General features: G+C 38.6%; 2 protein-coding genes across 3 annotated transcripts in view; both read right to left on the bottom strand.

The window, feature by feature from the left end:
- afap1l1a (actin filament associated protein 1-like 1a) overlaps window positions 1–7246 on the bottom strand; it is a 28815-nt gene extending 21569 nt beyond the window's left edge. Inside the window, exon 1 of the mRNA XM_081381963.1 lies at window positions 7051–7246. Coding sequence (XP_081238089.1) covers window positions 7051–7129 — 79 coding nt within the window. The 5' untranslated portion in view covers window positions 7130–7246. The remainder of the gene's footprint in view (window positions 1–7050) is intronic.
- A 69-nt stretch (window positions 7247–7315) lies between these two features.
- Window positions 7316–16743, bottom strand: part of ablim3 (actin binding LIM protein family, member 3) — a 65941-nt gene continuing 56513 nt past the window's right edge. The window contains exons 16-23 of one of the 2 annotated variants that reach the window (XM_081382719.1): window positions 15027–15097; window positions 13932–14085; window positions 10772–10801; window positions 10246–10301; window positions 10001–10061; window positions 9905–9912; window positions 9245–9325; window positions 7322–8913 (exon numbers count right to left, since the gene is read on the bottom strand). In XM_081382719.1, coding sequence (XP_081238845.1) covers window positions 8800–8913; window positions 9245–9325; window positions 9905–9912; window positions 10001–10061; window positions 10246–10301; window positions 10772–10801; window positions 13932–14085; window positions 15027–15097 — 575 coding nt within the window. In that variant the 3' untranslated portion in view covers window positions 7322–8799. Of the gene's footprint in view, window positions 8914–9244; window positions 9326–9904; window positions 9913–9996; window positions 10062–10245; window positions 10302–10771; window positions 10802–13931; window positions 14086–15026; window positions 15098–16743 lie in introns of both variants that reach the window. The other variant, XR_014031365.1, reaches the window with a different exon arrangement.

The following is a 16743-nucleotide window of genomic DNA, read 5'->3' as shown; positions in this document are numbered from 1 at the left end:
GGACCAGCTGTCAAAATGCAATTATTGTATATCATATACAGAGACATTAACGCCAGACCCCCCTGGCCGGTTCACACTAAAGCACGTATATGGATAAATAGCTTCAAGAAAAACAATCTTGCACAATTCAGAGCCTTCAAAACACTCATTGAGGACACCAAGTAAAATAAATACAGAGAGGCAAAACACGAGAGCCCATCTTTAATGTTGCAGTGCTTTGTAGGGGGGGCCGCTGTGGTTAATGACCCCTGCTCCAGTGATGGGGTTTGGCTGCTGCTTGAAGGAAGCAGGGGGGAGTTGGCCATTAGGCCAGGGCCTCCCTCAGGTCACAGTGCTTCTTCTATCTACACACAGCGGCAGAGTTCTGGAGCCTGAAACTCCCACTCACCTGTTTAAGCATTAACTAGCTTTGAAAGCAAGATTTTGGCTCTGTGGGGAGCAGGAAGCTTTTATGTTAACACTCCCCTTCGCTCCTCTTTGTAAACCCCTTTGCCTGGGGTTCCTCAGTGCCAGGCCTCTGTTTATGTATGTTTTGTACTGTGTAAGCATGAGAGGTACACATAACACCATATTTCATGGAAAATAGGATGTGCAGGGCCTACCTACAACCCTTCTTTTATTGTAGCAAAAGTGTTTGATATTAGGGATGTGACAGTGAGGAAATTTTTCCACCAGTTAATCAACGTGTGACAACACTGTTTCCCTCTTTTCCACCTCTCTTTTAAATCGCTTTGGAATGCTAGTGCGGCAGTGCGCATTTTACTTGATTTACTCGAATTAGCAGCAATTTGCAGGCGGCAATTTCTTGAATGGTGGGTTCATCCCTTTGCAGGTTCCCATTAGCATTGGGTTTAAATCCAAAATATTGCCTAACAGGCGCTTTTACATTTCGCTGTAAAACCAAATCTTCCACCATCGTCTTGTCAGTCAGCTCGCCTCACTCTCGTCACGTGATAAATAAAATCGGACTCCTGCCTTGGCTCACGCTGAATTTTATTTTATAGTTTAAATCTATTATAGATTTAGCAACGGTACAAGTAAAACAAGTTTTTAGCAAGAATTATGTAAAATTAATTACCATAGATTACCCTATAATTTATGGTAATAAAATATTATATTTAACAAGACAGTACATGTAATTCTGCGGTAAAATGTTATATAAAAGTATGAGGATGTAAAAAAAATCTATAAATGAGGTGGAAAAAAGTAATTAAAATTAGGTAATTCAAATTATATTTTACTTGAAAAGAGAATTTTTAGAATTTTACCTTATAACGACAGTATACTAGGGTAGAAAAGGAGATGTAAAGCTGAATTATGACCTGTTGATGCAAAAATCCTTGACTAACATGACTACTGGACTTCAGGGGGTAAAAAGTTCAACAAAACTGTCACAATTAGCCCCTTTAAAATGGTGCTTTCTGATTCTGCACTGCAGGAGGGAATGCAGTAGAGACTGATATCAAATCACTCAGAGTCACCACTATCTACTATCTGGTTTGAGAGTAAGCGGGGCCTGAAACAGGAGCAGATGAGGTGTCTGTAGGATCATGATGGAAAAGAGGAGCCAAGATAATAATCCTGAAGTCTCAGCATCTGTTTCCACATGAAGACCTATAGGCACTCTTACACTTTCGCCAACAAAGTAGCAGAAACTCCTGAGGTTTGAAATCTGGTCACAATTGTGGTCAGAGTGTCTAATCTCTTTTTATTATGGTCTGTGCCTCTGTTTAATATCAGCTAGAGAAAAGGAGCAGAGGGAAATCCCCCAACGGCCCATCTGAGGTCATCTGAGCCATGGAGACCTGGCACAAACAGTGAGTGGAAGCAGTAAGTAAATGAGTTAGACAGGTGGTGGAACTCTCACCAGTACAGTAAAGCACACTGTCCCTAGAGCAACGGGGTGAGCTGAAGGAGTCAGGAGTGGTTTAGGATGTGGAAATGAGAGCCGCTGACTTTAATACAGCCAGGTCGTGAAGGTCAGCACTCGGACACCAAACCCTCACCATATGGCACGAAGAGGGTGAGTCAGCCCATCTCCAGTACAAAGAATGCCTTCAGTCCTGCCAGCCTAATTCATATTGCTTATCGCCCAAAAGCCCCCATGATTTCACTCTGCAGCTATGCCTTATTTCAGCCCTCATTTTTTTTTTCCACAGTAAAAAGATGTAGTGTTTCGCTGACACTATTAAGACTGTGCAGGCCTCGGCGCTATTGTGACCACTGAAAGACTGGCTGCTTTGTCTAGGAATCTTCATGGAGGAGATATTAATTGGAGTGTGTGTGGGGGGTGGGGGAGAAATATCAGACTTCCAAGAGTTAGGGCAAAACTCTGACCTCTCACCTCTCCCTATCTGTCAACAGGGAGACACAGAGCTGAGAAGCTAGGGTGGGACACTGATACCATTGCTCTGCTACAAAACCTAGTAAGTGCAGAGGCAGCATTTGAATACATATATATTTTTATATTCAATGCACATTCCCGTTGTAACTCCTGTTTAGAAAGTAAATTATGGTAATCTAAAATCTAAGAAATAAGCACAACTAATTAAATAAAATCTGTAATTTACAGTACTGTTCAAAAGTTTGGGGTCCGTAAGATTTATTTTTGTTTAAAGAAATTATTATTTTATGCAACAAGGACATATTACATTGATCAAGTAAAGGCATTTACATTGTTAATTTTTTTTTTCATTTATCAGTTTCCACAAAAATATTAATCAGCACAAACAACTCTATTAAATTCAATTACGTGGCAACTCTCCATGCGCTTTACATAAGGGGTGCTATTTGTGTAGGTTGTTGCCTATGTAGACCGTTCCTAAGACACTTATGAAAAGGTAATCGCAATGTAGGCATTAGACAGGAAGGCAGCTCACTTAGTTTTGGAACAGCAAATCCATAAAAAAGCGATAAATTTACTGTAACACAGTCAGCAAGATTTAGCTTCAGATCCACAAGCTACAAATCAGGTTTTGTAGGTTGCTACTGTGTTACGCTGCTTGATTAACAGTCATTTTCTCTGAACCATGTAGATAAATCAAGCTTGTCACGCCAACACCATCTGCACCTGTATGAAGATGTGCATGGTTAACAAATACAGTCTGGGCAGATAACTTAAAATGCATGTCCAACTTTCACCGTATATTGAGTACACGTACATTGCCAGATGAGACCATTGCATGTGGTGTGCAGAAAGTTTCCTAGCGCTGTCAAAAGGTGTCACTGTGGCAACCTCAGAACTTTACAAGTTCGCAATGGAAATCAGTGAGCGCAACCTGCACTATGATTACCTGGGGACTTGTTAAAGACCTTAAATACGGACGCAGAACTTGTTAAACGCTTCCTTTATGATGCATGAGAGTCTGGTGGGTGTGCATTGTCTAGTCCATTTCAGTCCATTCCAGGGTTGAGATGTCATTGGCAAGAAGGCAGATGATGCTCATAGAGATTGAATGGGTGGTCCGAGACGTAACACGGTCAAAGCAAACAAAGATGTTTCTAAGCCAAGTCAACTCTGTAATCACAAAAGCATGCATGCTGTGCATTTCCCCTAGTCAGGGCTCAGGTTGAAGTCGACGGCTGACAGGCGATCACATTATTGCACTAAATCCTGCTTACCCATATCCATGTATTTATACAAAAGTGGAATTCCCGTAAGCTAGAGGGAACAGGTTGCTTTGTACCGACTTGCAACCGTGACATACAACAATCAAGGCCAGACCAGGCTTGCAGATTCTGCACGAACAAGAAAACACTGTTGCTATTCATTTTGCTGATCTCAAGAACTCGGTAGTGCAAATTCATGTTTCATTATAAGATTTACAAGACAAATGATCTTTGTTCTTGACACTCCTAAGCTCTTCCACATGCTCAGAGTCTGAAGGAAACAATAATCATGATTCAGTGCAGCGTCTTACATGAAGAGACAATCCCACATACTCAACGAGTCAATGGGGAGAGGTAGAGTCCCCTTCACGCCTACCTGATTCTCTGGCTTAGGACATATTATTCTCTGTTTACGCACTACTCTCAGACCCATCCAAAGTCTAATAATTCACATTTAGAGCGAATGACTTAACCAGTTAAAAATGCCCCCACTCTAATAATTGAACTAAACTGACCACATCAATAAAATGTGAAAAAGTCACAGAAACATCTTTTCAAACTCAAAACTTGACAATGAAAGTGGCCTAAAAGGAATATTTCACCCTCAAGTCATTCCCGACCTGTATAACTTTTTTTATTCTGCTATATTCTTCTGCGATATTTTGAAGAATGTTTTGACTGTTTTTGTTCATTGAAAGTCAGTAGGGACGAAAACAATACTGGACCCCCATTGTATAGACAAAAAAACAATCTTCTTTTATGTCCCACAGAAGAAAGCAAGTCAATACAGATTTGAATCGACATGAGAGTGAAAAAAATAGGACAGAATTATAATTTTACTGGGTGAACAATCCATTTAAAACCAAATTAATATGTCCAAATGAACCTTATAACTGACTGAAACAACAACAACATGAAAATCTTCACATTCCCGCACACCGAGGAGACATTCAGCAACAACATGAGTTAAAAATAGTGACAGAAACATTCTTGCTCTGAAGGGGATGTCTGCTGGATGCACTTTTTTCCTTTCCTCCATCCCTTGGGTTTGTGTAAACACTCACATTCTGATAGATCAGGAATATGGCATGGAATAAGGAAGAACTTCGATGTATCTTGTAAACAGTAACAGTAACCGATGGTACGGCCTTCGCCTTCTGCAAACAGATGAGGCAAGTGGTTCAGAAATACACCTGTGGATACCTAACCTAACAGGGTGGAAAAAAGCAATACTGCTGGTTTAGGAGATGGACTCAATGTCTCAAGAGAAAGTGGAAGAGAAGAGAGTTGCCATACGTTGTGTAAATGCAAACTGAGGTGCTCTGCTCTGTAATTACTAGCATGTGTTTACCTGGTAGTTGTCCCTGTTTTCAAGTGCGGAAAGTTGTGCGTTTTATGATCCTATACACAATCCCAGATGGCTAAGGAACTGTGTCATGAGTTAAGAGAGTTTTTCCCTTCATGGGGAGGTGAATGTGCATATTGAGAATGTAAATCAAAGACAGTGGCATGCTCAGATAAATGCGTTTGCTCTTAGCGTCACATTCAGTAGTGTTAATTCTTCTACTTCTCAAAAAAATAACTAATGATCTTTCGCAATTGTGTTTTACCTTTTTTGGATTCATTAACTTTGGGTTTAGACAAGGCTGTGATTTGAACATAAGACTAACTAATCTTTCCTTTTATCTTTGATATGTTGTGTAAACTCAATCTTAGGTGGATGACTGGGGTTTAACTTTACTGGGAGCAGCATTGGGGGGTGGAACTGTACAAAAACATGTACAGCAATCTGTGTCTCCGGACTGCCTGACCAGACACAGCCGGTTTGTTCTGAGAGAGCCAGTAGGATTCATCTCATTGTGTTAGTGAAGGGGAAATATATATACACACAACAGCCAACACCACAAGCAAAAAGCACTGCTCTTATTCTTGCACCATACCAAAACAGCAACTTTTAAAACAGTAGGACTTTCAGGAGATCAAGAGAAGTACTACCGCCTCACCATAGGGGTCCTGTTAGAACACAGCACAGCTCCTTATAAAGAGACTTCACTTATTATAAACAAAGAAGCACAAGAGTAAAGATCTGAGAGCCCTGGTCCAAGAGAAATTGAAAACTAAACCTTGCTACAAGCCTCTGAATCACTATGCCACCGACTGAAGGCTTATGTTCCAGGTGTATAGTTTCTCCTGAACTTTTGAAGTTGAGGGTTTGTATGATATAGATCAACATTAAGTTGAAAACAGTAGATTCTTGTGGAACATAAATGATGAGAACCATTACACGAGAGATACAGCAGCTGCTCAAAGCAAGGTTTGATGATGCTGGGGGTTTTCAATCTTAGATGCCATGGACCCCCAAATATTATTATCTTGATGCGATTTTTTCAGATTTTTTTTTTCCTACTCACTACAGCCTATTACTGTGCTGTACTGTAAATGTATTATCCTATTTATTTAACTTATTTTAATTTATTTATTTATTTTAATCAATGTTCTATTTTATTCAATTTATTTACATTTTTACACTGTTTTTCTTTAGACTTTTTCACGGACCCCCAGCACTCCCTTGCAGCCCCCTGCACCCAGTTTGAAAACCCCTGATGTAATAGGCTAACAGCAGATCTCTCTAAGTAAAAGATAAGGCACTGAAGGGGAGCTGATGGGAATAGTAAAAGGAACTTAACGAATCGTTTATTTTGTACAATTCGTTTTCAAAAACAGATTCACCCATTCCTTTATACCAAGAAGTATACATCATTACATATTCCATATCACAACATGTAGTAATATTTGCTGCTTATTAAAAACATAGCCTAGGCTATATGTTTTCAACCCAACTCTAAAAATATCAATCAAGTAGGATGCTAGTCATTTTTTCTTTCGACTCGTTTTCGGCAATTAAAATAGCCTCACTTATTTTTCGCACTATAAGTAAAATTCTCGGTTCACTAAAAATACTTCCGACTATCCAAAAAAAATCGGACTATCATGAATTGTACATATCCGAATGAATGAAGGGTAGCCTAATTTAATCAGTAAGTGAGTGAACTACTGACTCGACAACTGCTCTGAGCGATTCAGTTCGATTAATACAAATCGCCCAGTTCAATTCGCCTTTAGTGAACGGGTTCAATTGATTCATAAAAAAGATCCGACTCAAAAGAACGATTCGTTCACGAGTCAAACATCGCTAACATGGAAACAGGGACGCGGTTTATGCAGTGCACCTTCAATAACAAATGTTAAACAATGTTAAATGTTATATTTGCGCTCTCAGAACATTGATAAATGGTATGTGTGCAACAACAGGGGCAGTCGCGTCCATGCATGAGATGACAAAGTAGAAGTAAATCTAATACAAATAGTTTAAACTATCTAGCGTCAATGGGTTGGGTTTAGGTAAACAAACTATTTATTTTTAACAGTAATTTTACTCACGTTTGCTGTTTATTTCCATATCAGAAGAATCAAACAGAACCCCTTGACGTGTTGGAAATGCACATTTCTGTCCGTGCATCCATCGATGTTATGAAGGCTAGTTAAGTGACACACTCACTGCATTGAAAGATTCTCAATGAAGTTAGAGACCGACTTCCCTCCATTATCCTGCTGGGTCCTAGTGCTGCCTCAGACCGGGTTTGATGACAGACTGCCCACTTTACTACTGATTCCAGTGCCACCCATCACAAAATACAGCAGTTTTACACAAGAAAACAAACTTTTATTGCATTATAAGATGTACATAGTCTGTTGAAACTGACAGATAAATAAAGTTAGCAAGGTAGCAGTAATGATTAAAAAAGAGAATCAAAAATATGGTAATACTCTAGCTCTCTTCCTTTGAAATTAATAGAACACTTCATAACAATCTATTGGGCAAACAGGCTGTAAACACTACACACAAAGGCAGAAAACATGATGGTTTCACCTGCTTGTCAGTGAGGTACAAAACTACTGTCAGTATCCCTTGGCATTAAAGACCCCATGGTTACTGTTAGGTCCTAATCAAGGTTACAGTTTGTTATTTGTCACTTGCTTCAATGGTGTGGTAATGTGTATTTCCATCAAACAATACGTGAGTGAGAACATGTTATCCCTGTCATTGGCCTTACAATCCATGTCTGCATTCATTTTATTACCAAATCAGGTGACGTATTTGCCCTGATATGATTCAAAAATATAATAAACCCACTTAAGGTATCACAGCATTTCCTGATCCATCCTAACAGGAGTAATGAAAGTAAACTGCCCTAACCTAAACAACAGATCTCTCTTTTTCTTTTTCTTTTTAAGAGCAAAACATCTGAAAAAAAGAAGAGAAAAACATTGCACCAAAATTCTTTCCTACTATGTTTTGTCTTTATCATCTGTATCAAACACAAGCCATATTTATATCTACCATCACAATATACAATGTATGTTTCATCATAATTAGTCAAATAATCCTAAAGTCTTCTTGTGAGAGAGGTGTACATTCAGTATTCGTTACCCCTTGGAAATGACCTGAACAAAGTACAGCACCGTAGTGCTCAATTTCATCTGCTAACTTCACAAATAACAGTCAGACTTTGGTATTCATTGTCAAGCAACTCATCACTTATTTCAGCCCACCTAAGCTTATGTAGTATAACAGTGAAATAAAAGAACTGAAAAATATTATTTCATAACCTTTCAAATTAAATATTACTTAATGATGTACTTAATGGATGATGTCAGACGAATCATCCTCTTTCATTATAGTTGTATTGATCATATTTACATTCTGTTCACTCACTTTGCTGGTGCATAAATTAATAGAGAACATAAGGCAAAATTCTAATTCCTAATAATTCCTGATTCCTTGTCATTCAGAAACAAAATACCACTTTACACTCAAGTAAAATCCAAAATGTTAACACCATTCTGTTTATTTTTTTCTTTCTTTGTCAGGTATTCTAGTCTGTCTGATCATTTATATGCCTCTGTCAATATAGACAGTTGCACAATTTGTAGGTACAGTCCAGGCATGATGACTGTATGTCTGAGACACAGGATGTGTTTGTTTAGTTAGACTGGAACAGGTATTCAGGTCTCTCTCTGTGTGTGTGTGTGTGTGTGTGTGTGTGTGTGTGTGTGTGTGTGTGTGTGTGTGTGTGTGTGTGCGTGTGTGTGTGTGTGTGTGTGTGTGTGTGTTGTGGGGCAAGAACGCTAGAACAGCCGGGCTTGTTTCTTCATCTCATTCCTCTTCCACAGTGCCAGGCGGTCAAACTCTACCATCGTCATCCCAAACACTTGATAGAACTCCTCAGGGGAAAGATGTCGCTAAAATGAAAAGGAAACTTATCACTCACTATGTATCTAGTCGTCCATGTATTCAATTTTTGTAAGCAATCATTAATTATTGTTAAACTTTTACACACACACACACACACACACACACACACTTTTTTGATTCTTTAATGAACAATTTATTTAAAATAGAAACCTTTTGTAGCATTATAAAAGCCTTTATTGTGACTTTTGATTAATTTAATGCATCCCAAACTTTTCAACATTAGTGTATTCATAAAATATGTATATTTATAATTTAATATAATATTAATATATTCTAATGATTATATATTGTTATTACAAACAATTTCTTTTAATTTACCTCCAATCTGGCCCGGTCCACATCCTTTGGCACCCTGTTACGCCCCCTAGTGGTCACGATAAGTGCTTCGTATGGGTAGACCTGTAGCGAAAGTTAGCGATGCATTTTTATAATAAACTTGAAAAATACAGCATAAACATTTAAACTCATATGCATTTATATACAAATAAACATCCTAATTTTCTAAGATAATCTATAGATTTGATAATGGGAAGCTAACTAAGCATTGTTCTCGGAGATGACTGCATTGGTGGACCTCCTTTTCCTCTCGCTTACAACAGTGAAAGGAAATCACAGAGCCTCTGGCACAGTAGCTGAAACTGAGACAGGAAGCGGCACCAAGCAGAACAATATAGTTCCTGACCAACCAAGAGCAACAGGGTCAGACAAACCCCTGCCCTCTCCATGGCCCCTGCAGTCTCTGAGTCACTCAAGAGCCAGCTGGGGAATTATACAGTGGCCTTATGACCTGGAAGCACTAATTTCTCCATCCGCCAGTTTCCACATACTTTGACCAGCAGGACGTTGCTTTGACCCACGAGGGTTCATTAGACCGGCTTTCCTCTGGAGTTGACAGTGGGGCTAATGTTTCAGAGGTGCCTTTTAGTGTCTCTCCGGGCCCTCTTTAATCCTCTAGTAATGTTAAACCATTATTCTTACCTTGTATTCTGTTGGGAAAGGAAAAAATAAAAAACTTTTAAAGTCAGAACTAATTTCTGTAAAAGAATCATCATTAAAAAAAGCTCCTTTACTTACCTCTGATTCCCCAGTCGACTTCACTGCCACTGTCATACTGGTAGTAGTCTGCACTTTGTGGCTGGAAAACAAACAAACAAATAGTGGCTAAGGATTTAGTTGACATCTCCAACCCAACTGCTTTTTGCTGCTCTGTCCATTCAGTTACTGAACATTATTATAAATATAATGTTAAAAAATAAACAAGCAACGAACAAAAGATTCAAGTAAAGGCATTTGTTATAGTTACAAAAATGGTAACTTACCCTTTGCAATCCATTCCTGCCATATCCTGGCAAAGAGGCTGACTTGGCTATGTAGTCTTCAAATAATAATGATAATAAATAAAAACAAATAAATAAACGTGAATGTGTAAAACAACCTCAGCATATGAGATTAAGCCTGTTCAATTTTGACTGCCTTGTCCAATAACGCACAGTAGAGGGCGCTAGTAACCAGGCTAAAATCTGTGTCGCAAATATTTATCGGTTATTTTATGCAGACACTTTTATGCAAAGCAAATTAACTACAGAGACATTCCTCCTGGGGTTAAAAGCCTTGCCAGAAAATTATGAGAATTATAAATCTTGCCAATAAGATTTGAGCACCCAATGTTTTTACTCTAGGACATTTAGGTTCCATAATATTGTGTAGCCTAAACCAAACACCACAACTCTCATCCAATACTAATCCCTGACTTTGTTAAATCCAAAAGCAGGACATGCTTTTATTTTTAATACAATTATTAGTTTTTTGAATAGTGGATACTGAAAGACCTTAAGAGTTACTTACCATTCTCCACTGCAAAGTTTGTTCGAGGAGCTGAAGAAAAGAGGGGAAAAAAAAAAACATTTTAATCTCTTTAGTATTTTGATAGACAATTCTCAGTTAATATTAAGTGCAAATCACTAATTTGGGTTGAATAAAGCCATACAGCAATACAATACAATAGCAGTACACTGTAAGAAACATCTCCCCTTAAACTATCTGACATGTACATTATAGTGTTGAATATGCAGTTATTGGTATATTTTGTTGTGTTTAGACTGAAACTGAGCTCCTTATGTCTGCCATAAGGTCAGACTTCTGTCTCCGAGTCCCTTGAGATTTGGGAACACTGAAAGAACCATTGGAAAAGTATCAAAACTGTCAACAAATAGAGCGGAGAGCAAGCTGCTCACCGGCCACACAGAAACACGGCACATCAAAGTGGTCAATGAGCCTGAAGTGAAAGGAAAAAAGCCATGGCAGTGAAAAGAAAAGGTAAAAAGAGAGAAAAGGAGACAGCAGGAAATGATGATGAAAAATGTGTACTCTTCTCTCGCTAAGAAACCGGACATAAATCAAAAAAATCAAAAAGCAAGAGGCTGAAATATACAGCAACTGAAAGACAAATACAGTGTCTTCAAATTACTGATGAGGATATGTACATTACTAAAGTTTGGGTTTGTTAAGCTTTTTTTTATCCGGAGTGACTAACATCGCATTCAAGCTATACATATTATCAGTTCATGCATGGTACAGAAAAAATGATAATAAACATCCAGTCTTTCAACTTTCTGTCCGTGTTTTATTTATCTCTGCAAAGTCTTACACACAATCTGTCTAGTGAGGGAGAGTTTTATCATCAGATTCAGCAGCATTAGGTGTTCATTATCTGTTTGTCTTCTTAACCTTCCATGACGTCACTATCTGAAATCCAGATGTATAAATTGGATCTACAATGTCACTCCCAAACTTTCCCTTGATTTATTTCATGTTCTGCACAGTAAATGCCACCCATTTCTATTCATGAATAAATGACATGGAACACCAGCACGGGCTGCACCAGGCATTGTGAAGAGTAGCGATGGATATGGGGGAGGGCAAAGCAGGAATAGCAGAGCCAGATCCATGTATGGAAAGAGGAGGAAAACAGGGAACTAAAGAGAGGGAGGGGATGAAGGGAAAATTCCAGATGCTTTGTGCACTTCCCCATGAGATACACAGAAATAGAATTAAGGAGAGCTGCCTGCTCACATGCACATCAGGAGGGATGAAGAAAGAAGAATAGGAAAGATAGAAAAGAGCAGGAGTGAAAGGTTGGTTGCAATGCAAAGAAAAATTATTAAGCGAAGATGGATAGAGTTACCAACCCCATTTATCAAATAAACATGGAGAATATTTGCTATGCAATGCAATGAAAATCATGTTTATCATTCAACACATTATCTTATTTTCATGAGTTCCTTTGCCCATATAATCTTTAAGCTAATAAGGTTAAGCGTATTTGGCTTGCTGTCCACAGTGGAGGGGCTCGAGGAAGCAGCTTCATCTGGAGCTTAGATACACCCCCCCAGAGGGACTGCTAATGCTTGGATGATGAGTATAGTAGCAAGATGCCTAAATTATGTTGGTGGAGTTGGGGAGGAGGTGGAGGGATGCCAAAACAGCTGATGCCAGAGCAAGGTGAGAGATCTGCGTATATGCTCCGGCAGTTAATTGAAAGATTAGATGGGTTCACTCCTCCCGAAATTACGTCGTGAACTTCGCTAATTTTATCAAGTACTGTAAATCATCAGATTGTAAGGTGATTCTCTCAAAACTGCAAGCTTTTTTCAAGGTAAATTTTGGTGTCTTTCAAAAAAAAAAGGACACCTAGAGACTACAAAAGGGCGCCTAAAAATAACTAAATGATATAAGGAGTCCATATAATTCATAAATTTATGCACACCAAAGCACCCATGAAAAAAATTCCAGAATTCACAGGAAAGAGCTTGTTTACATTTTAAACAAGTCAAGTTGCTATACCGAACAGACAAAAAACCCTTGACCTGACTGCATATACCTACAACAGTACTTGGATCCATTCAGATTTACAAAACACAGCAACATACACATGACAAATCAAAACATTATCCTAAATATGAATGTACTGAAATGTGTCTGTGCCTAAATACAATGAATGTGCGATCAGTGCATCAAGAGCGCACGTATATGTTTTGTTTGCACTAAAGCTGTACTAGCTAGAAACTACTAGCTAAACGCTGGTTTGCTTTATCCAGCCTAGAAACGTAGTTTGCGTATCATCTGGTTATACAGCGGTGTAATATTTTGAAATGTTGTTCAGTCTGTGAACAAGGGCTCACACTCTTCAGAAACAATCAAAGAATATGACAGAGCTGGTGTTTTTAAATCAAAACACACTGCAATGAATAATTCACTGAAAAGTCTCTTTTCTCTCTGCAATCTCTGATATAATCAGCGACTTCTAGATCATCTAACTGCGTGACGTAAATTATGTTAATGACGCAATTTTACGCGCTTCAGTCATTTATTTGCGCTTAATTATATTAACGCGTTGTGGATTTTAAATGAATCGCATAACATTGACAGCCCTAAAACAGCGTGTCAGGTATAGAAAGGTCACAGTGAGACTAAGAAAGAACAAGAAAAGGTGCATGACACTGCATCGGCTGTAGTGTTGTAATAGTTTTTTTTTTTTTGCTGTGTCTGCAACTATTCCTGAAAACCCTCAGAATTCCCCCTCCCAGCATCACAGTCCTTTATCAGCATACGCTGGCTGTCACTGTCGACTCAAGCCTGCCTTCACTGTAAAGCGTTCCAGAGCTCCACTGCTTTAATTAGATGGCTCAGTGCCACGACTTCATTGACCACTATGCTAAATAATGACAGCCATACTGAAGGCAAGCAGAGCAAGTCCCATACTGCACACAGTCAAAAGCACACCGCACCTGTTGCTGTCATGCATTTTCCCCAGAGCAGAATGTGGGAAGGGAAAAGGTTATCTTAAACATACACAAACGGTAGGTTTGGTTTTGAAGGATCAAATATAATGACCAATATGCCACACTCAAGCTACGCTCTGTTTCTGATGACACTACTGCAACCCCCTCCGAACACACATCTCTATAATCTGTGGTTTGTACATCAGCTCTAGTGGAGCACTTACAGCCGTTAACTGTGTTGTTGTGGCCCATGCTGTGCAACATCTCCCTGCTCCCACTGCGGGAGTTCCGTGCACTGCCCCAGGGGTCGTTGTCATAGGAACCGGAGCGGGCTTTCATCTCCTCCTTCAGGATCATCCTTCCGATACCACCCTGAATCTGAGACACACACACAGAGAGAGAGAGAGAAAGAGGAAGACAGAAACAAAAGAAATAATGAGTGAACATCCTGTGATAGTAAGAGATCAGATGCTTATTGGCTGCATTTCAAAAATGGTTAAAGGTGCAGTAAGCGATTTCAAAGAAACACTGTTGATATTTGAACTCGACACGTAAACAAGCACACCCCTCCTTTCATTGCTCCACCCCTAAAATAACAAACACGCTATGCAACACAGGCAACCATTATCAGCTTGTATGGATGAATCAGCTGTGATTCAGCAAACAACAGCATACTTGGTTCTGTGGAAAAAACACAACTTTTCTCATGTATCAAACAGAAACAAAGCAACCACAGTTTTCAGGCCTTCCCACTCTCCGTCTTTCCAGTGCTGGAAAGCTTATCCAAAATGAATGCGGGTCCTAGTTCTTGCCTGATCGTGAATTTATATTCCTCTGACCTTTTCCTCTGTGGTAATATCTCAGCCATCTCTGTTTCTACAGTCTTTCTACAAATGTCCCGTTTGCTCACTCTCTCTCCTCCCCTATCATGAGCATAATCACCCCTATTGCTGAATGGCTACAAAAGTGTTTTGGTGCCCCGTGAATCAGCCCGATCCACTTCATTTTTCTCCTATTTACACAGCTAAGACAGTGTACATAAACAATATTTTTTGAGCACACACACAGAACAGACATGTAGCAAACATTCACAAAATTGTTTTAGGCGTTCATTTAAATGTTCAACAGCGATTCTCAGAAATCGCTTACTGCACCTTTAAATTAATCTCTGAGCAGACAGATGGGCTGTAATTTGGCTGACTGCTGATAATCAAAACTAGGTAAGGTTTATCTAAATAAGAGTGGAAGCTTTAATTACTAGTTAGAGTGCAGAGAATAATACTGTGAAAATAAAGAGACAGAGTGCTTTGGTGGCTTACTCTTTGAAGGCCGTGACTCCAGCCATCCTCTTCTCCACCTGATGAGTACCTTCTACGAGGAGCACGTAAAGCTGAGGAGGATAAAGATTGAGAAAGCTAAGATGAAGCATACAACTGAATAATTTAAGCATCTAAAGGGAGTCACACAGCATATTATTATACAAATGCTCGCCTTGCTCTGTTCTGTGATGCGCGTTCGTGACGTCATTTAATACGCAATTACGTTGAAAAGGTCACGCTTGAAAAATTTCTGTCCTGAAGAAAAGTTTCTTTTAAGCTTTGTAATATTAAAGCACCCAGGATACGCACACGAAATGGGCATTTTAAACGATAAACTGACACAAATACAATTGAATATGTGTATATGGTCCTCCTTCCGCACATTTGTAAACACGTCAAACGTGACCTTTTCAACGTAATTGCGTATTACGTGACGTCACGAACGCGCATCACAGAACAGAGCAAGGCGAGCATTTGTGCTTATAAAACTTAAACTTTTTTATTTATTTTTGAAATGACTGATCGTTTCACTAGATAAGACCCTTATTCATCGTCTGGTATCGTTTAAAGCCCTTTGAAGCAGCACTGAAACTGTCATTTGGACCTTGAACCGTTTGGGTCCCATTGAAGTCCATAATATGGGGAAAAATCCTGGAATGTTTTCATCAAAAACCTTAATTTCTTTTCGACTGAAGAAAGAAAGACATGGACATCTTGGATGACATGGGGGTGAGTAAATTATCAGCAAAAGTTTTTCTAAAAGTGAACTAATCCTTTAAGTGTTTTATATTGTCCCAAAGTGTACTGATAGCGTAATGTAATTTGTGTTAACATGTAATAAATGTTAAAGAACTCGCAAACGCAAAAGACACAACAAAAGCAAAAAGTGCATATTTTCCTGGTTAATATTAATAACTTTAAGCACATTATAATATCTCACACATTCTATGACTGCTTCTGTATTATTTTGCAGTTAATGAACAGTATACAGTACATTTTATTTGTACTATGTGAGGGGCCAAATCTTAGAAAATGGCAAATGTAAATTCATACATTTACAAAAAGAAAAACTATTTAAAGCACAATAAATGGTAACAAATGTTTCTCCTTCAAATGTGGTTTATGCATTTTTTTAAATTGCTCTTTGTATAAAACAACTGAAATAAATATTTTGTTGTATTTGTTTAGATGTTCTTTAGAGTCTAGTTTCATAAACTATGCCATTTTTAACACATCCTAAAAAAGGATTTCAAAAGAAAGATAGGTCCCACTTTATATTAAGTGTCTTAAACTACTATGTACTAAAACTTAAATAAATAATTTAATACAATGCACTTGTTGTGCACATACATGTTTTACATTGTATTACATCTTTGAGCCTTCCTTTACCCCTTAACCCACGCTTAAACCTAACCATACCACCAAACCTGTCCAAGCCTTCCCTGTATCCCACCTCATTAGCAGCACAAAGTGTTTTGCAATACAACATGAACACAAAAAGTACACTGTACCTATTTTTTTTTTATGTAAGTACATACTGTAGTAGTTAAGGATACCTAATATAGTGTGACCGAAATATATTTAACATTCATTCTCTACAATGTGTTTATGGCTATCAGGGACTATAGGATCTTTACTGACATCCCTGTATGTGGAAACATTTAGCATGATTGTGGCTGCCAATAGGAAAGTGCTGTGATGCCAGTGAACTGAACAC

Source organism: Scardinius erythrophthalmus (assembly GCF_964197995.2).
Source record: "Scardinius erythrophthalmus genome assembly, chromosome: 13".
Classification (NCBI taxonomy): Eukaryota; Metazoa; Chordata; class Actinopteri; order Cypriniformes; family Leuciscidae; genus Scardinius; species Scardinius erythrophthalmus.
This window is presented reverse-complemented; position numbering and strand designations above follow the sequence as displayed.